Source organism: Lycorma delicatula, chromosome 1, assembly GCF_047948215.1.
Source record: "Lycorma delicatula isolate Av1 chromosome 1, ASM4794821v1, whole genome shotgun sequence".
In the NCBI taxonomy this organism is placed as follows: Eukaryota; Metazoa; Arthropoda; class Insecta; order Hemiptera; family Fulgoridae; genus Lycorma; species Lycorma delicatula.
In genome coordinates, this window is record NC_134455.1 from 84,791,055 (window position 1) to 84,814,029 (window position 22,975).

Here is a 22,975-nt window from a genome sequence, read left to right on the forward strand (position 1 = left end):
ACTATTCCAGGATCCAGTCTAAACATTCTTCTCTTCTATTTTATTACGAGGGCCGCCTTTTAAATTTTTACAAAAACAATGAAAAAATCTTTTTGGTAAAAATTGTTTTATTGTTTCTCAAAGTATTCGCCTTTAAGATTTATACACTTTTGCATGCGTTCGAACCAATTCTCGAAACATTTTTTCCACTCTGAATACCTAAAAAAAAAAAAAATTGGTTTTGAAAGGATTTCAGCTTCTTGAGGTGATGAAAATCGTTGTCCAAGCATTTTTTGTTTGACATTCCCGAACAAAAGGGAGTTGTTAGGCGATAAATCAGGTAATAAATGGGTAATGACACATTAATACAGTGTTTTTCTCCGTCAAATAATCAATTGTTTGACGAGTTGAGTCAGAACTGGCATTGTCATGATGAAGAATGATGCAACGTTTTCGGTTGTTTTTTCTGATTTCATTGATGATTTCTGGCAAACAAATTGTTGTATACCATTCAGCATTAACTGTTCTTCAATCCTCTAAAGCAGTGGTTGACACGTCCAGTATAAACAAAGAAACAAGCGATCATTTTCTTGGAAGTGTTTCATGAACGAACCACTTTTGTTGGATTCGGTTCCTTTTGGAAGATCCAAACAGTTGTTTGTTGCTTAGTTTCCGGCTCGTACGAATATATCCAAGTTTCGTCTCCTGTTACAATTTTGTTTACGGATTTGCATTTCCTCGGTCGATTTCTTTGAGCATTTCCTTACACCAATTGACACAGGGACTATTTTTGTGCTTCAGTCAAATTATGCGCAATCCATCGGGAACAGATCTTTTTCACAGCTAAATGTTGATGCAATATCGAATGTACTGTAGTCTTCGATATACCGAATGAAGCCTCTATCTTACAGTAAGTCACATGCCGATCCTCTTCAATATTTTGCGCACAGCATCGATATTTTTTGGAACAACGACCGATTTTGGTCGATCTTCACGAAATTCAACGCTGACAACCACGACGAAATTCTGAAAATAAATAGCCTTTTCTTATGGTGATTCATTACCTAAAGTTAAACGAAGAGATACAAGTCATTGTTGTTGAGTTAGGCCCTTACTAAAATCGTAACAAATCATCCATCGAAAGAAAACCTTCAAGAGAAATTCCCATTTTTTCACAAAACTTTTTTTTTAAATGTTCATTATAAAATGAACATACTGGACCTACTTCTGAACTGCCACTATTATAACAGTAAAAAAGCAAAAAAAATTTGCAACAATAGTAATGTCACATCTCATAGCACCATGTACTGGTCGTTTGTAAAACTTAAAAGGCAACCTCGTATGTCCTCATCATTATACATTTTCTTATCTATTTTTCAAAACAATATGTTTTCTTTTTGTGACATTTCTTCACATTCTTGACTACTCATTTCTAATACTTCTACTTTCGTGATTCTTTCCTTTTCACATAATCCTTACAATTTATCCAGACGAACGTTTACTGTATTTATAATCCTCTTAGGGTCCATATTTCTAGAGATTACATTGTTAAATTTCAAAAAAGCATAGCGCCAGGTTCTTTAATCATTTATTCAATATTTACCATTGCAATATTGTTTTTATTACCTCTTCCTTCTTCATTTCTATTACTGATTTTATTCCCATTAAAGAAATTATATTTTTAATTGATACCATAGGTACATCAACCTTACACCTTCTCAATTTTCTGATCTTTTATTATGATATTTATTCTTTCTCTTATCGTTTCATGTTACATTAAATGAAAAACCATTTTTAAGAAAAAAATAAATAAAATAAAACTGATTTCCTTTACCGAGTAGCGTATTATGTGTTGTTTGTCAACGAAAACAATACATTAATTTATTGCTTTAAACCAGGGCTTCTTAAACTTTTTTATATAGCGACCCCCTTCAAGCTTAGGAAATTTTAAACGACCCCCTCCTCCATATAATGAAATATATATTAACCGTAGATGTAGATGTAATATCGCACTATTTTACAATGTAAATAAAATAAGGATTAAAGAATACGTACCCATTCATTTCACATATATATAATTGGAAACGTTGACGGGATATCGGTCGTAATAAAACACAATAAATAGAATGACATAAAACTATATATATATTTATTCAACAGAAAAAATAAACTTTTGTAACAATTTTTTTATAAGAAAACATAAAACTATATCTATATATTCAATAGAAAAAATAAACTTTTGTAACAATTTTTTTAATAAAAACATATTATTAACATCAAACAATATTAATGTGACGGATGTGATTGTTTATTTTTACACAAATAATTAAATCTAGGCTCAATTTGAGTTAGTGCAGATCGTAATAAATTTTCAACGTTTATTAAAGTTGAACGGTATTTTGATTTTATGTAAGTTAATGTGGAAAAGGCTGATTCACATAAATATGTTGTACAAAATGGCAGTAATTTGTTCATTGCCATTTCCGATAGTAGGGGATATTCTGATTTGATTTCTATCCAAAATTCATGCACAGGCACTTGAGAAAATCTAAGTCGCAAGGTAGTATCACTTGTTAATTCGGCAAATTTTTCTTGTGCTTTTAAGTTTAAAAAATTAATTTCTTCCATTTCAATTGAAAATGGATTGCAAATCCATTGTTGTGTATCGATATCATTGGGAAAATACCTATGCATGTAAACTTCCATATCCTTCAAATGATTAACTATAATTTTTGTTATAGGAGTATCTTTTTTTGAAATATTGTTACTAATTATATACTCGTCAGTAAATGGAAACATTTCGAGCGATCCACTTTCCACTCTGTTCTTCCATATAAGAATTTTTTTAACAAAGGCCTCAAGTTTATTTTTTAACATAAACATATTAACGCAGACTCCCTGCATTGATAAATTCATATCATTGATTTTATCAAAAATATCTGCCAAATAGCATAGCTTGAGAAGCCATAAATTATCTTGAAAATAATCGGCCAAATTAGAATTTTGCTCTGTTAGAAATATAAGAACTTCATCTTTTAAAGTTAATAATCGTTTCAAACTTCGACCTTTTGATAGCCACCTAACTTCAGCATCTAACAATAAACTTGTATAATCCGAATCCATATCAATGCACAAATTTTTAAACAATCGACTATTAAGTGCTCGACTTTTAATAAAGTTAATGATTTTGACTGCATCAAAAAACACAGTGTTTAATTCTGGTGCAATTTTTTTAACAAGTGCCTCTCGGTGAATCATACAATGTGTAAATGTAATATGATCATTTCCAGCTTTAACAAATGCTGTAAAACCAAGATCTTGTCCGGTCATTGCTGCAGCACCGTCCGTGCACACACCAACACAATTTTTCCAATTTAATCCTTCTTTTTCAAAAAACTCATTTACTTTTTTATATATATCTTTTCCACGAGTATGACCTTCCAGAGGACGACAAAACAGTATATCTTCATGAATGCTTCCCTCATAAATATATCTTACAAAAAGTAACAACTGTGCCATTTTTGAAATGTCTGTCGACTCGTCCAGTTGTATTGCAAACTTTGAGCTGTCTTTAAGCCTCATAAGAAGCTGTTGAAATTGATCATTGCTAATGTCTGAAATTCTTTTGGACACAGTGTCATTTGATAATGGAATTTTACTAATTTCAGCAGCATACTGTTTTCCATGAACAATTTCAGACATTCTTATAGCTGCAGGTAGTAAAAGTTGCTCTCCAATAGTAAAAGGCTTTTTCGTTTTTTCTATCAAATACGAAACTTCATACGATGCCAATAGATATCTATCATTCAAAGTAACATACTTCTCCAAAGTGTTCTTTTCTTTATTTGATGTTTGCAAAAGACGCTCAAAATATTCTATTGGCTTTTTTGATAACGTTGCATGTTTAGTATTCAAATGTCGTTGCAGTTTTGACGGTTTCATGCTTTCTGCAGCCAAAACCTCTTTGCAAATTAAGCACACTGGTTGTTCTTCATTGTTGTGAGAAGAGCATGTGAAGCCTTACTGCAAATATGATTCGTCATATTTTCTTTTTTTTGTTTTGCTAGAAGTCGGATTTGAAGCACTGCAACTTGGTTGTGACGGCGTGGCAGACTTATTAGTTGGAATTTTAATTAGCCATTTATTCATGATGGTTAAATAATAATAAATAATTAAACAAAATGTAGTTGAACTTTAACGTAATAATTAAAAACACCAACTGAAAATTACACAGTAAATACACACATGTCACTACGAAGACAAAGCTGAGTCCAAACTGAAGTACAAACAGAAAAATAACTACACTCGAATCTTTACCAGTGCAATGACAACAAATTACGATCAGATCAACCCCGACGCATGGCGTGTTCAAAGTGTGCAGCGCACAAAGGCACCGTATCACAAAGACGCCGAAAAAGAAGCTTTCATTTAATTTTTTTTATTATTCTTTTATAAAAATAATATGCCGATTCGCCTAGCCTAGCTTGATTATGCTTCCGTATTGTATGTGTAAGCTGTAAGGCGACGCGGCGTCTGGGTACTTATAATCACTAAGTTATCTTGCAAACACTGACGCCGGCGGCCAGACATCAATGTCGAACGTTCAGTTGAAAATCGAGGAGCGCGTTGTATTTATTATTTTAAATGCTACTTCCATATTTTCATTTATAGGCCCTACATAACAGTTTTGCATTGCCACTTTTTTCAAAAAATAGTTATAATAAAACTACAATAGTATTTTGTATGATTTTTATTTGTATTTATATTTGTACGTAGTGTGTATACTAATTTTAAAATTTTATTTATAATGATTGAAAAGTATCAGATCTTTGCGACCCCCTTTCAGTAGTCTCGCGACCCCCCTGGGGGTCGCGACCCACAGTTTAAGAAGCCCTGCTTTAAACTATGTTTCCTGCATTTTCTTGTGGTTCTTTTGGATTTAAAAGAAACAATTAATAGATCTACTTCCATTGATAATAGTAAGGTTTAGTATACTATTAGATGTTTATGATGTTGGAATAATCGCATTGAAAAGTTGTAGATAAACTGCTGAAGAATTAGTTGTAAATTAAACTAGAAACAAGAAAACTTCTCGCAGTTCATTTTTTTAGATAAATTAATTTGATTTCAAGTTAGCAAACCATTAAAAATAATCAGTTTGTATACATCATTAAAAAAAACCTTGTAGAGAACTGGCCACTTTTAACCGTAAATGAATTAGAATTTTTTTTACCGCCATAGCTTATTTAAAAAAAAACAAATTGAAAAAATGAACTAGAACATATAGAGCAGAACTATGTAAAAACAACTTCAGAATTTATGTAACAAGCTATTACATAAACATTAGCATTAACATTAACAGTCAAAGGATTTCGTCGTTTTATAATTGTAAATTAATTATGTTAATTTTTATATAACCATAATTTTTTACTTTTAAAGAAATTGAGATCTCGCTACCGTGATGTTTAAATAGCTAGAACCAATTAAAATATTCAAGTTAATGAAATCTATGAAGATCAGACATATACCAAAATAAACCGCTTTTTATTCGCTAATAAATTATAATATTATTTTTTTTTGGTTTCCAGAAAAATATATATTTATATTATCATCTTAAGTTTTAAAATAAATAAAGCTAATTAAGTTAGGTTTATTGACTTGAACAAAAGGGGCCTTGCTATTTACATTTATATTAGTTTATTAGCAAGTTTTCAATTTGTTTAAAAAGTAGATAAAGTTGCGGTGATAAATAAACATCATGGTTCATATATAATTAAAAACGTTTCACGATCCCGCCATTTTGAAATCAAAATTAGAGGACTTTTTTTAATTTAAAAGTTTGAACAACTGTAACTTTTCCTTTGAGGTGTAATTTACCGTTAATTAACAGTTAATACTGGAATATTTTTAATTTATGAATTTTTATTGTGATCCGATAATTATTAAACTTGCGTGTATGTGTCTCTTGTCGGATTAAATATCTGTATTTCATTGCGTTTGGTATGTTTATTTATAACATGTTTTCTTTGGTAAGAAGGCACGGGGAGAATAACGTCTCTTTTTTTTCCCTCCGTAGTAAACCTATACGAGGGACTTTGATATTCTTGAGATTAGCTATACTAATGCACTAAGTGGTTACAATTTTTTAAAATATTATTCATTTATTTAGTTCTATCGCTCACCTATGACGTCACAACATAGCAGTAGTTTAGAAAATTTTTTGGGGTGGGGGTGTGATTTTGTAAAAATTCTTTTTTGAAAATATTGTTATTTTGTAATAGTTAACAAACGCGCCTTATGACCTTAATTAGGGGAAATCTTGAGATACTGAGGGTGACCTACAGCCTCCCCTACAGCCTCATCCCTTGACCTTTTAAGTTGGAAATTTGATGTCATCAATGCCCCATATATAGAAGTAATCTGATCAAGTTTGGTCAAAATTAGTCCAGTAGTTCTGGAAAATAAGGTGATTTAGAGGCCAACACCGAACACACACACGTACGAGCATTAACATCCGGAAAATTTCCATCCGGTTTTTTGGTTCTTTAGGTGTCAAAACGTCAAGATCCGGTGAAAACCGCATATGCCCAAGCTGGACCGATTATAATACTTTCCCTTCTCGAGCTATAGCTCAGCTATAGCGCTACGTAGACGGGAAAGTAAAATAAACCGATTAAAAAATTAACGAAAAGGAAAAGTAATTTTTTTCCTACGTTCTAAACACAATCTTTGAAACTCATTTTTTGAAGTCGGGCGCCAAATTTTAATTGAATTACAAGTTCTTGAGATACAGATTGAGAGTTATTTTTTAATTTGGTGCCGAGTTCAAAAAATTAGTTTCAAAGGTTGTACTGAGGGAATAGTGAAAATGTTATTTTTTCCATTTGAATCCTTTTTTTAAATTTATTTTTTTCTTGTGAGGTGGTTCATCTTAAAAAAACGATTTTATGAGATAAAAAATTGAATAAAATTGGCTTTTGAACTATATCTTTAGTAGTTTCCAAGATAATTTATTAATGCAAAGCCCAAAAAAGGAGTTGAAAATCACTTTTTAAGTTTGCCGAAAACTGCTCTTGTAAATTACCTATGAAGAAATATAACTAGTTTGAAGAAAATCTGTTGAGAATTTAATTCTGGAGAAATTGTTGTAAATAAAATCAATAAAAAATAATTATTAAAAAACACAAATCCAGACATCCGTTTCCTGCCGGTCAGACATAATTCAGTCGCCTCAGAGTGCCGTGGCAGCAGCCTGCTTCCCCTAGCTTGTTCCAACCCAGAGGCTACCCATCGGGGTCTCCCCTGCATCACAAGGACACCCCCACTCCTCTTCTGAGCAGTTAAGACCCCCTCCTCAGGAGGTCTACCTTTCCCCTCTCCTATCCTGCCAGGATCCAGGCATGCATTTCGCACCCCCTTCCTCTTATTCGCGCCCTCTCACATCGCAAGGGTTCCCCATACCATCATCAAAAGCATCCCGACTCCCTTACTCTTACACACGAGCGCGCCAGGATGTTTTAGGCAAGGAAGCTGCCTACCTGGCCCTATACGCCACGCATCGGATGTATTTTTTTTGTCTCCACTTTGTTAAGACTAACTTACTGTATCCTGAAAAAGTGCCTGTAAGAAAAGAAATAAAACTTGTTTACCTATTTCCTGTTCGTTTTTCATAATTATTCTAGATAGATGTGTACGATTAGTCGGTTTTTTAATAACTATTTTATTTAGCGTTTTTATTTGTTTCTCTTAACTTTACTATTCAATATATTAGTCATCTGGATACGATTCTGGTAAAAGTATTTTTTCTTCTTTTTTTTAAGAAATGTTGTGCTATATAAATAGAAATTTGGATGTTGATGAGTGATAATGTATGTGCTAGCCGCGATGTATTCCTGTTTCCTTTTGCTGAGCACATTTTTCTCTTATCTCTGGAGAAAGATGAACTTTTCGAAAAAATCACAGGAGGCAAAAAGTGTTTCTTTTTTATTGTTCTATGGAATACAATCATTAAAATTTGAAAATATCGTAATTTTTAATTTTTGTCCCTTAGTGTAGCGACCCCATTCTTAAGACAATCGAAGATAGCCTAAGTTACTTCCAGACCAAAGATCGGTAACTATTCAAAAGTTGTTTGTAATTGGTTGGATCTGTGAAGCTACAGAAGGGAATAAACAAACAAATATACGTAACAATTAAAACATTACCACTCTTACAATAATACGATTTTTCAAAAATTTCAAAACAGAAAGAAAAAATCTGATATGGACACCCCATGACTTCCTTTTACGCCTATTATATTACAAATATACGCATTTTTAAAAATACATAAAATTTTATTTCATTAATAACTTCTAATTTTTTCATTTTTTTTTATTGTTATTATTGAATTATTATTTGTTGTAAATTTTTTTACAGTCAGAGGTTAATAATTATTAATAAATCAATATATCTAAATTAAAAAAAAAAGTTAAAAAAGAAGGAGATGAAGTCGGACTTGAAACGATGTGCCTTCTTTCTCTTGTAAGATCAAAATATTTCATTAATTAAAATCTTATTTGGCTATAGCTCTGGAACCAATGAAAATAAGTACCACTTATGACGTACCGTTGAAAAGTTCTCAATGAGGGCTTATTACTGCAGTTAAGAAAAAGTCCAAAATCCAAATTGTTTTAGATTTTGGGCTTTTTGGACACTTTTGGTCGTATCGATTGCAATCAAAAGGGGAGGTGCCCAACTAGATGTTACAACAGTTCTAAATCAAAAATTTCAACATCCTACGACTAATCGTTTTTTGAGTTATGCGAGATACATACGCACATACGTACATACGTACGTGCAGACATCACGTCGAAATTAGTCAAAATGGATTCAGGGATGGTCAAAATAGATATTTCAGTTGAAATTTATAACCAACATTTTTCGCGATTACAATACTTGCTTTACTTCGTACAAGTAAGTAAAAAACGTGTCATTTAAACAGTACAAAAATCTTCTTTATAACGGTAAAAATTGTTGAATTTCAAATATTAAATTTAAGTAATACTTTTATCTCAAAATTATTGATTATCGAAGTAAATATTTTCTCAAACTAGTTAACGTAGCCGTAGAAGCTGCACTAAAAATTACTAGTCTAAACACTAAAATTAATAGTCCTGACAACAAACACGCTAAAGAAGCATAGATGTGTCATGCTGAATGCTGCGTTTAATAAAATGAAGGTTTTATACTTGGAATGAAAGAAGCTTTTGTTCCTATTTCAATATATTGAAATTTTTAATCATTCTCTCTCTCTCTCTCTCTCTCTCTCTCTCTCTATATATATATATATATATATATATATATATGCACATCTAACTTTTTTAAATTTCTGTGAGATTAAAAATATAGTAAAACATGATTCAAATATTATATATTTGTAAATATACAAGTATATAATATTTCTCTGTTTCTTTTAGTTTTGTAAATACAGATTGAAGTAACAAAAGAAAGTTGTTTAATTATTCTATCATAAAATTGATTACAAAGCAAAATAAGACCTCCCTCAATTTTTTATATTATAACAAAGCTATTTATCAAGCTTGAAACTTATTGGTTAAGATTTAGTGGAAATAGTACAGTTAAACACAAAAAATAGGCTTATTAAACAGTGAGTTGCCGATCCATGAGAGTTTGATATCTAATTCTATTTTTGTTCGACATAATTTTATTTTTGACTAATTTTTTTATTTTTATAGAAGTAAAAATTGTAACAGATTTAGAATAATCATTTCTGAGTAATAAACAAGGATAGGCTATTTTTTAACAATACATTTTTCACTTTCTTAAATGCTGCTTGCACTATAAATGTATCTGTTCATCCCATCGAACTTGTGTGATCTATTCAAAGATAAATCACCTAAAGAATACTACTTTGTTGTGTCGTTGGTAATGAGTAATAAATAATCCAGTTTCTTTACAGTTAGAGACAGATATTAACAGTTAATGGGTTCGTTTGTCTTACTATGTAATATTTTTTTTATGTGATCCAGTATATATTTAGGAAAAATGTCTTATGACTTACTATAAAATATTTACTGTGAATGTTGATTTAAAAAAAAAATGATATCTTTATTTTTAACAAATTTATATTTATAGTAACAGAAAATTACGATTCTCTTGTAATACAATATTAGATGAAAAATGTATAACTTTTGGCTCTTTCTTTCTGTATTACTACTATTTATTATGATCACTTTTTTTTGAGTTTTTAGGGGCACCGACTATTGTGATCATTAGCACCTTTCCACGTCAAAAAAAGAAAGAAAGAGAGAATTTTTCTTTCCCGCTGACAAAAATACTAGCGACGTAGTCAGAAGACTAGTCTTTTCAATACTTTTCATCTAATAAATAGACTTGTCATGTGATATTAAAACCACGAAAGAGACACAATATGACAAGGGTGTAAAGGGTCCTTGCCACTTAAAAATAATCTGATGTGGACACCACATGACTTCCTTGTACGCCGATTAAACTACATATACATATTATATTTTTTAAATGAAAAATCAATGAAATTTATTTCATTAATAACTTCTGATATTTTTTCATATATTTTTTTTTTTGTTTTTTTATTGTTATTGAATTATTATTTATCGTACAAATTTTTTTATAATTGGAGGTTAATAATTAACTATTAATAAATCAATATATTAAACTAAAATAAAAAAAAACATAAAAAAAGGAGATGGAGTCTAATTCAAACCGATGTGTCTTCCCCTGTAAGCTCCAAACATTTCATTAATTAAAATTTTATTTTGCTTCAATTCTGGAACCAACGAAAATAAGTACCACTTATGATGTATCGCTGAATAGCTCTTAATGAAGGCTTATTACTGCAGTTAAAAAAACGTCCAAAATCCAAACTTCTTTGGATTTTGGGTTTTTTTGGACACTTTTGGTTCATTCGATTGCAATCAAAAGGGGAGGTGCACAACTAGATTTTACATCAGTCCTAAATCCAAAATCTCAACATCCTACGGCTAGTCGTTTTTGAGTTATGCAAGATACACACTTATGTACAGACGTCACGCCGAAACTAGTCAAAATGGATTCAGGGATGGTTAAAATGAATATTTCCGTTGAAATCTGAAAACCGAAATATTTCGCGATCACAATAGTTTTTTTACTTCGTAAAAGGAAATAAAAGTTATTATTATTATTATTAAACTACTACTAGAAAAGTGTAACTTTTTTTTCTGTAACCGGATACTTCATTAAAGAAGAAAAGCGTCTGGCTTTTACCTTCGAAAAGCCTTTTAGAAGAATGAATTCCATTAATTTGCTAGTTTTTAGTTTGATATTTAATTATTTGTAAAGCGTTACCACGTTTCGTAATAGTTAATATTTTTTCTAAGAACACGGTCTTCAAATTATCTTGTGATTCATAGTTAGCTCATGTCTTCCTATTTGAATCTTTGATGTTGTGTATATTACATTTGGCTTTTAAACTAGTATGTTGAGTGGAGGTATCTTAGCCGATGATTTGTCTGAGATTGACGAAATTTTTTTAACATTTCTAGACTAAATAAAAGCTTTAAATTAATGGTTTAAATTAGAGTAGTATATTTTACTGCTGTTTTTTCTCAGTTTTGATTGAGTCCTTTATTTCTAATTCGATTATTTGTGAATATTTATATGTATATATATACATACACATATTTACAGAGTAATCCACAAAGAATGTAACAAACTTTCAGGACGTATTCTACTGGTGAAAATAAGAAGAAAGAATAAAAGTTAGGTTGGAAAACGCTTCGTTAGCGAGTGTGGCTGGTGAAAGAATTCGCCTGATTTCTTTGCTTTCGATAAAATTAAGACAGACTTCATTCGTAACGCGTGTTAGTGCTCCATCAAGTTGATATTACATTTCATTCATTTGATCTATTTCACTACATTTGAATACATTTCAGTTAGTTTTGCCAATTAAACATTTTTAAGCACTGTAAGAAATTCATTTTTTAAAGTATATTGTAGTATGAAAGGGTCTATTAATTGGTGGTCGATAATGCCATACCAAAATTTCACCAAAAATCTTTGCTTGACATTCGATTCGACTATGTCATTTTTCTTCAGACCACCGATGTGAGTTCCGTGTGTTATTTATTGCGTTACAGATAAAAAAATAATATCTTCGTTAAAAAATAGTATGATCGAAATTAAGTGGTAGTTACTGTTAACTCGCTGAAAAAACTGCAGTCGTCTGGCATGGTCATGAAGTTGGAGGTGTTGAACTTTCTGAACTTGACAAGGACGCATTCCATGACCATATACATCCATACTGTACTTCGAGGAATGTTGAATTGTGTAGAAATTCTTCGAATGCTCGCTGTAGGACCAAGAATTTAAACCACTTGAAGAATATTTTCGCTTTCTTCACCATATACCGGTTAACGTTCAGATGAAACATGAGCGCTGGGAAGTATATCATTGTCACAAAGATTATTAAAAATTCCACAAAATACTTTACGGTTTGGAACTACTTATCCAGGATACCTACGTCGGTATTCTAAATTCATAACATTTTTCTCTAAGTTAGCCTGTTTTGGTTTTAATAGTAAAAGTTGATTCTTCTTTTGCTTTTCTGTAAACTTATTAATCAGTATTCTCAAAATTAAATTCTCTACAAGTTTATATAATAAAATTTAAGCATTTATTAGTCATTTAACAAAGTTATTGTTCTTCATACCTAAAATAAGTGTTTTTCGTCACCAAAGTTTCCTGTTTTAAGTTGGATGTCATGAAAACTACCGGCGGTACAATTCTGAGGCCTGTTTTATTCGATTTTCTCAGGTCAAAAGCATAAGAAATCATCAAGTTACCCCTTATATAACGCTTCATTCCTCATTGCAGAGGAACTGAAATCTAGGCGAAATCATTCGCTAGCCATTAACAAAGTCGAAAAAATGCTAGCAAAACGTTTTCCGACGTATATTTGTTTGAGCTTTTTCCCTTATTTCAAACTCTAGAATCAGTTCCTAAATTATTCCCCTTTCTTTCTGAATCACCCTACACACACACACACACACACACACACACACACACACACACACACACACACACACACACACACACACACACACACACACACACACACACACACACACACACACACACACACACACACACACCCACACACACACACTCACACACACACACACACACACACACAGAGAGAGAGAGAGAGAGAGAGAGAATGAGAGAGAGAGAGAGAGAGACGCGCACACACATATAAACCCTCAATATATTTATATATAGATTGGCAATTCTAAAATTGGTTCAATTAGCATTTTATTTTACAGTGGTTGACGTTTAATGACTTTCTATAGCAAAAGAAAAAAAAAAATTATTTTGGTATTGAAAAATTCTGGAAGGATGTGTGTACACGTACGTATGATATGCTTATATCTTCATACTGAATAGACTGATTTGGGTGAAGTTTGGCGTATAATGGTACATTGATGCAATTTAACTTGAGTCACAATCGATTAAAGGGGCATAGAGGTACGGACCAAATGAGTCCTGTATCTCAAAGTTTACTCAAAGGCTAGGTTGCATTTTACGTAATTTAATACTCTTTAGGCAGCTAAGTTATTTTCTGATGATTTCTTTGCATTATTCAAATCCCCATAAAGTAGTAGGGACAAAACTTTCTACATTCCTTTTTAGTTTTTTGTTGTTTTTTGGTTTTAAAGTCACATTCTTGTACTAATTACACAAATCCATTACATCAAAACTTCACTTTGACCAATTTCATTCAGGAATGGAAATTATATCCACTTAAAATATATCTAATTTTCTGTTTTTTTCGTCAATAAGGAATTTTGCGTAGTATCTTCAGACTGGATAAACCGATTTTTATGAAATTTTGTATGAAGACTTCCAAATATGAATTATTAGTTTTCAATAATCAAATATGAAACATTTGGTTTTGGTTGCAATTGGTCAACATGGTGATGATGTATGATCGCTATGGGTTCCGTATCTCAAAATGTTATTCAGAAAGTAGAATAATATTTTTAAATGTTTTACTTGCGTACGTAGTGCATACATTAATGTTCCACTTTTTGCTTTTTCTTAAATTTTTAAGAAAAAGCTCTTTTTTTTCTTACAATTTTTTTTATTTTTATTTTATTTAAAAAAAATCTTTTGATATTTAATTTTTTTTTTGTTTTCTGGGTTACTATGATTTGTTATCTGAATTACAACATTTTTATTATTAATAATAATAATAGTATTAATAGAAATAAAGCTATAATTAAAAAATAAATTTGAGTTTTTTATTTAAAACACAAAAAATTATGTTTCTGTAAAACTTGAGTGAATGTAAAATAAAAAAAATGGTGCTAAAACATTGTGTGAAGTGTTGTGTTAACTGTTATTTGTATACATATATATATATATTAAAAGAAAGTTTATTTTTGCTATTACTAAGTTTTTATTTTTTTTAATTAACAATGTATTGTAATAATGCAGTACGAATACGTTAATTTGTTTTAATAAAAACAAAACAAACGTCACAAGTAAACATTGGTAATCAAGAATGTTACAGATATATATATATATTACGTCAAGAACGAGTTATATGAATAATTTAAGTACGCTGTATGAATAAGTTTAAAAAAAAACTCTGTATAGGTAAAACATCTGTCTAACTGCAAATCGTAAACTACAATTCCACTATTAGAACTGTATAGAAGTAGGTTTATTCTAAATTATGCGCGATTATAATTTAAATCATTATTGTGGATAAATCGAAGTCTTATTATTTTAATAAAATTCAATTGGAACTGCGGAATAATGAAAATATTTTGGCTTCAGTGAAGGCAAAGCCATTTCTCTATTAATATTCACTAGAAAAAATGGAAAAAAAATACCATTGTAAATTATAAGATTAATATTTCTAATAACCAGGCTTTTGGCTTTCTATTAAATGGGAAGCCAGTTAAAATTTGTAACATTATTAAAGATTTTCTAGCTATAAGTTCAATACTAGAGAATTTAAAAAGATTTAACATTATTTACTCAATAATAGAATGACAAGCGATGTGTTAAGCTAATAAATATTTTATTTATTTGTTTTTTATAATGGATTTGCCGTAAACCTTATGCTTGGAAAGGTTAGAAGACATTTTTAGCATACTAAATAAGTTCTAAATCTGATCTGGATTCGAACCCGAAATCTTCCTGATGAAAGACCGTTTCGCCTACCACTTTCTCACAAAGTGGGTCAGCATTGTTTATGTACAGTTTTCTATATTCCGTACCAAAAATGAAATAGAACACAAAAAAAGAATTTATATTGTCGATTACGCCATATATATATTACATGAATATTACAAGGTGAAGAACTAAATATCTAACCGTTACATACTAAACAGAGTTGCGAAATGAAATATTTTATGAATGAAATAAAATAAGGAAAACGTAAATTATATTAAATTCTGTATTTACGCTAGCGAAAGTTCATATATTAACCATATTTTTAAAAAAGATGCTCGAACTGAACTCCCTGCAAAGTGATGCAGTTTCGTGCACAAGCATTTTCATATTGAGTCACCTGATGCAAAACGTTGTGATCAATGCCGTTGATTTCTTGTTGAATGCTGCTGGAAGACTGATACAGAGTGCTGTGTCTCGCCTTGAAGCTTGGTGGTCCAGGGTTGCCGGTTCGTTTTTTCACGTGATAGAACGGGATGACTTGTCTTTTCTCATCTGCGGGACCCTTTTATTCTGCAGATCCTTCTCGGTGGGGAGCCAGTTGCTGTCTCTCCTGACATTGAATTACTGGGTTTGCTTTTTGATAGTTGTCTTATGTGGGTCAAACATATAAAAATGTTAAAAGCGAGATATTTAAGATTCTGGATGTGCTGCGAGCCCTTGGCAACACCAAGTGGGGAACCGACCGATCTTGGGTCGCATTTTTGTTATTCTTTGGCTCGGTCCTGTTTGTATTGTGGTTGCGTCACCTACTCTTCAGCGCATCGTGCCGTGCTGGTATGTTGGATGCTGTGCATCACGCTTTTCTTTATCTTGCTGCAGGTGTCTTTGGATCGGGCTCTGTCGCGGGCATGCTTTTTAGTTGCGATGGCCGTCGCTTTGGAATGGACGGGATAGGCTGCTGTGCTGGCACTTGTTCTGCCCATTTGGGGATGGGGCCGAGTCACCCAGTTTTTGAGGAAGTCCTTGCAAACCTTAATTTACAACGGTGTGGAGAACATTCACGTTGTGCAGCGCCGATGGGTGTTCGTGCCCGATGTTTGCTGTTCCTTTTAAATTTGACACACCTTCTATTTTCCTAATCTATTCCTGTTCATGTCCACCGTGGAGACTTGATTTCAAAATCGAGGTCACATTGTGACCTCCCCAGTATTATGGAAGGGGAACGGGAAGATAACAGGAGTATCTTTCAGCAAATGATTTGCCAATTTCTATCTAAGACAGGCTCAGACGTGGTGGTGTGCAGAGATGGGTCGAGGCAGGGTGATACCGTTGGATGCGCTTTCGTTCTAAATGACGGAACCTATATGTTAGATCTGCCTGGTATTGCAAGTGTTTACAATGCTGAACTGTACGTCATCAATAAGACTTAACCTAAAGTACTGCTCATCCTTATTTTTAGCGATTGGTGTAGTGCACTCCAAGCTTCAGAAGATTTGTATTCTAGACATCATTTTTATCACCGAAATTTATAATGCAATAGCCGAGTTGAACTGTCGCAACACAGAAGTGAGTTTCTGCTGGATCCGTAACTAATTCTTTTTCTTTTATTTTTAAAAGGTGAAGGAACACCATTTACGAGCGCCGAAGCAGTGTCGGACTCGCTAACAGGTTCCGCAAGCTGTTACAGAAAAGGGTGTGTCTATTCTTGTGCACTACCGACTAAACCTCCACCCCTGGCGACCTCACCTCCTGGAAAACCGCTAATTAAGCATTATTTAAGGAGAGGGGTAAGTGTCCGCACACACATTCGGTCTCCACAAGCAAACATCATCCATACCAAATCACTACACGCACACACTGCACGCCACAAATATCTAAAGGAGGAAAGCATCCAGGAACATAGTACACTTAACAGGTACTAAGACGTACCACACACATTTATACATTTATACAATAAAGCCAACACAAAACAAGTACACAACAATCATGAAGACATGGCCACAAGACATAACTTAACCACCAAAGCACACTCAACAGTTAAATTTCCATAGTCTCACTCAGAGTACACACACACACACACACACACAACTACTTACCACCGGAAGCTTACCACTTAGGCACCGGAAGCGGAGTGTCCATGGCCTCACCGCATCAAAGTGAGCTCACTCATGCTTGAGAGGGCCTCCAAGGTACTCAGCTACAGACCTGTTCAACCCGACACCTTCTGACGCCTCATTCCCTTGCAGACCGCGCCAATGCTCGCCGTCTCCTACGAGTTTTTTTCTGAGTTTCTAAGTTATTCTAAAACTTTTCTATTATAATTTGCAGTAATAGTTCACTGTTTCACACTCTAAAGCATTATCTGCTGAAAATCATCAGGTCTGAACATGTCCACCTGACTCAGGGCATCCAGCATGCAACTACGCGTATCCTGAAACCTCGTACAATAGAAGAAGATGTGGTACGGAGTTTCCTCCACATCGCAGGCCGGACAACGGTCTGAATGGTCAAGAGCGACCTGTACCACCTGTAACCACGCCCGGCCAGGAATTGCCTAAGACTATAATCAATTGATCCGTGATTCCTACCGCACTAACTCTTTCCATTCCCAACCAGACGGTAAGTCCACAGACCTTTCTCTCCCGCATCCCACCTTACTTGCCAAGTATTCATCAACTCTTGTAAATTGACCACAATCAATCTCTTCTTCTCCGAAAAAGGAAGCATCTTTAATTCTCTACGCTTCCTTCTGTGAAAAATTAGCAGGTCAGTTGACATAACACCCGCCAGCACTGCTGCAGCCTCTCTTGAGATTGTACGATAAGCTGCCGAAATCAGGAGGCAGCATCTCCTATACAGCGCAGCAAGTATTCTTATATACCTTTTGTACTTCAGAACATCTGCCCAGATTTCTGCCCCATATAACAGGAAAGAATACACCAACCACCCTTGACAATAACCTTCTCCTGTGTTCTGCAGCAACCGCATGCATTGTCCTCTCCGCTCTCTCACAACTTTCCATGATATGGACTCCGTACCTCAGTCGGGCATCAATCCAGATGCCAAGGTAATTAATGACCGTTCTGGAATCAACCGTCCTTCCCGCCAGTTTGCGGGCTTTTCATCATTTGTTATGACTTAAGATAAGAAATTTTAATCGATACTCAGGTAATATTTTATGTAATAACTTATCATGTTAAATTACGGAATTCGTTTTACTGAAGTTGGTAGGAGTAATTCATTATGCTACTGCAATAGAAGTGAAATTGTAATGGGGATATCCCAGTATGTCACGTAACCAAGGGAAATAATTTTACTTGATGGGTTAAAGTATATTTATACTCTTATTTTTATTACCTAACAGTACCCTTTACCCTTTATCCGAATTTGTATCGTTTGTTTAATGGGTCAGGAAAATATTTGATAATACATATTATTTTACAAGTTTTTATCAACGTAAATGATACCTTTTTAAATTTTTGGCAAACAGTAAGTGTAGACAAAGATTACATCATACAATACCCCCTCATTCTGTCATAACGGTTGTGGCCGCTATGGTTTTGAAAATAAATTTATGTAATTTTTAATAGAATATTTTATTTATTAATTATTAAAAGAAAGTAAATTATAACTTATTAAAACGTTTTGCTTTCAATTAGTCGTAAATATTTTACATAAACTAAGTTATTGCAATAATATTTATTTTTTCAGACAGACACAATGGCAGCGACCAAACAAGCTCTTGCCTTCACTGATTTTGAAGAAGGGATTATGTTTGATGATGATGATCCAGATTTCCACGGTTCGGTGGCGAATACTCGACATAATCACGCCGCTATTCATCAGCATAGCATTGATTCCAGTGATTCCAGTTTCAGTATTAACATCAACCGTCACGTTCTCTCATTTGCTGGACATGGTGAGTTTATACACTTATAAATGTGTTTTGTTTCATCAAAATACGAAAATTAATTTTATTAAAACCATTAATAATTAATCTCTTTTTAATGATAAGAATGGTTGTTATAAATTTAAAAAGTCCCTTGTAATTATTATAGACTGACAGAAATTTTATTTCTTCCCTTTCAATGGCTAAACTATTATTTATACGAGTACTATAGTTGAGCTTAAAGCGAATAACAGCAATTATAAGGAATGTTCTATTAGTGTTTCACACATATCAATAAACAATCTCCATTTTACTTCCATTTTTGCGATTGCTCATATTTAAGACCGACTATTAATGACTGACTACTTAATGTATTAAAAAAAACTCCGATAATGTCAATAAAATATGTTCATAATGCAAAAATATTTATTTCTGAACATACAATTAGTTTATTTGTTCGGTTGGGCTATACTCCATTATAAAGAATGTAATTTATATCAAAGTTAATAAAACTAAACTTTTTTTGTTTAGTTTTATAATCAGTTTAATTAGGCACTAATAGAGTATATTTTAATTGGTAGCTGAAGATCAAACATGTCTGTAAGTGCGCGCGCTTGCGGGCGGGAAAAGTTGTAATACAGTTATGTATGAATGGAAGGATTTTTTTTTTTGTATTATAAATATTTTAATACGCTGAATATGGTGAATAAGAAAATTACACATTTTTATTCTTTGGCCATAAAAGTTTCAGTTAATTTCTCGCTTGCTGCTGAACTTGGAAAATTGAATTGTAAATTATTGAATTATTGGAAGAAGATGAAATTGTTGCTGTTTCTCATATTGTTACTTGTTTTTAAAGTTCATTGTAATAACATTCGATTTCTATACTTTACAAGTAATTACAGTATTTACGTAACACCATCGTGAATATACATCGCAAAGAAATGAAATTTTTAATGTTTTTACATACATCATCCTGTAGTTACATCACTCAAACCAGTAGAACGAGAAACAGCGAACGATTTTGTTGTGTTAGAGAACCTGTTGTACCTTGTGAGAAGCGTTCTCATTGCAAAAAAATTTGGGAGACGAATTGAGATATATAAAATTAAAATGGCGGTTTATTTCAAAATGATTAAAAGAGTTTTTGTAAACTAACTTTAAATTTATTGGGAAACATTTTTGTATTATTTCGCTTGAATGAACGTTACAACCCTTAATCGGAAATTATTGTTCTTATCATCAATTTTTTTTGTGACAGATATCGACTGCTTTGGTTATTTTGCCCTATGAGAATGGAAATTTGTAACATATGAAATATCTCATACCTGACCGGGATTCGAACCCAGGACCTGCGGATGAAAAGCTGAGTCCCTACCACTCTGCCACGGAGATCGGAAAATTCGTACTAAGAATGCATATTATTAAAAGCGATTACGGAATAAATTTCTGTATACTGCCTATCTGAATATGATGACTAGTTTATACTATGTTTATTTATTTTTTAATTTTTATTTTTACGTCTTGGACGTGCTACATACGTATCCAAACGAGGTGAGATGGATAAAATGATAGAGGAAAAAATATCAGAGTCGAGAGTTGAACTCAAGATCTAGAATTCACATTGTAATTATTGAATTAACTGAACTAAATACAGCATGAATTTTCTTACACATTTGTATTTACTATCATTAATAAAGGGAAAATCCATAAAAATCGTACGAAAATAAGTTCCCGGTAAAAATATATGTATGTTTATATAAGGGTCCGGCATATAAACCTGACGATTTTTGAGGGATAATAATTAAACTGTGTTTCGTACTATTAAAACATTTAATATATCAAATTAAAGACAAATTTTTGCAATTTATAGTGAATTACTTATATAGATTTTTTTTTTATTTGAATATTATGTCGTCCAAATGTTTTCCATTACTCCTCACACACTCACTTAACCTCATTCTAAAATTTGACATTGCTCGCTCAATCATCACTTGTGGAACTGCTTCAATTTCTCGTTGGATAGCCTCCTTGAGTTCTGAAATTGATTGTGGTCGACTACTGAAGACTTTATGATTGAGATACCCCCACAGAAAAAAATCACAAACAGCCAAATGAGGTGAACGCGCTGGCCAAGGAATGTCGCCAAATCGGGAAATCAAACGACCAGGAAAGGTTTCTCGCAGAACAACCATTGCCATTCTCACCGTATGGGCGGTGGCACCATCCTGTTGAAACCAAATTTCATGTCCTTGAAAGTCATTCAGTTTCGGTTGCAGAAATTCATTCAACTTGTCTACGTATCGATGAGATATTACTGTTACTCTGCGATTTAACTCCTCAAAAAAATATGGGCCAATTATGCCGAACTTTGAAACCTCACACCACACTGTAACATATTGACTGTGAAGTGGCTTTTCAAGAATTTGCCGTGGATTATGCGAAGCCCAACAACGGTAATTTTGTTTATTCACAAATCCTGACAGATGAAAATGTGCCTCGTCACTTAAAAGAATAATGGCATCCTGGTGGACATTTTCGAGGATGACCTCGCAAGCTGCTTTGCGAGACGCCCCATCATTTGCATTAAGTTGCTGCACTAACATCATCTTATACGGATGGAATTTCAGGTCGGCCTAAAGAATTCGTCGTACACTTCGATCAGGATCAGAAATAGCTAGCGCAGCAGCATGTCTCGCTGCTGAACGTTGTAGAGACCGCGTAACAGCTAACCTTACAGCGTTAATGTTTTCAGGCGTTCTCACAGTCCGTTTTCGTCCTGTTGGTTTCATTTTTAAAGCAGACGATGTGTTCTTAAAGTTCTTCACCCACAACAATATCGTATTCCTATTAGGAACAGACGCGTTTCGATTTAAATTGAAATGTCTGCGAAATAAACGCTGTGTTACAATAACCGAATCATTATTTTTAAAATAGGCTTCAATCGCAAACGCTCGTTGTTCACCCGACCACGACATACTGGCTACTGAAATAGCATGAATAGACCTGTCGATGTACTACAATGAGAAGGTTGATGTCAATGAGAAGGCATGAGATGCCTTCTCATTGACAGTGGTGCCAACATAACAATTACTATAAAATCGTCAGATTTATATGCGGGACCCTGTATTTTCAAATTTTTTAAAATATTTTTTTAATAAACTAGAAAACAACGTAGAAGTAAAGTTTGCGCGGAATCTAAACCTCTTCCAAAAGACCTTATAATATCTTAACCCAACCTTTCGTTACATTTTTCAAAACTTTTTACACAATCAAAATTTCTTAGATTTAAAAAAAAACACAAAAAATACGATTACTTAAAAAATAAGATTAAAAAAAATCAATTTTATCAGCAAATGTATGTACACATATAATACAATAAGTTTAAATTAAATAACTAGTACAAAAAAAGTAGGTTAATACTTAAATAAACATAAATTAAAAAACTACAAAAAACAGAATAAATCCTAATTTACGTATATAAATAAAAGAATCTTTGTTTTGTGTATACCCTAATAACTCAAAAACTGCTTAACCGATTTACTGAAGTTGTTATAATTTGTCTCGAGCGTGATTAAATGTTATTAGTTCCATATATTTAATAATATAATAATTTAATAATATATTATTTAATCACATGATAACTGTCTGAGGAAGTCGATATTGACATAGACAACGATCGATGTAGACGATATCTTCCGATATATACGACATTAAATTTAGGAAAAGAAGCTTTACCTTATTTATTTGTTTTTTTTTTGTCTTCAGTCATTAGATTCCCTATCTAGTGCTAGTCGTTTCATTTCAGTATACCTTCTACATCCTACATCCCTAACAATTTGTTTTACATATTCCAAATGTGGCCTGCCTGCACAATTTTTTCCTTCTACCTGTCCTTCCAATATTAAA

At 32.7% G+C, this 22,975-nt stretch overlaps 1 protein-coding gene across 2 annotated transcripts in view; it reads left to right on the top strand.

Moving 5' to 3' along the window:
* The window catches only part of LOC142318137 (uncharacterized), a 598,310-nt gene that overhangs the window by 87,112 nt on the left and 488,223 nt on the right, over window positions 1–22,975 (top strand). For both annotated transcript variants that reach the window (XM_075354676.1, XM_075354678.1), the window contains exon 2: window positions 18,889–19,096. In XM_075354676.1, the coding sequence (XP_075210791.1) occupies window positions 18,898–19,096 (199 nt within the window). In that variant the 5' untranslated portion in view covers window positions 18,889–18,897. The remainder of the gene's footprint in view (window positions 1–18,888; window positions 19,097–22,975) is intronic.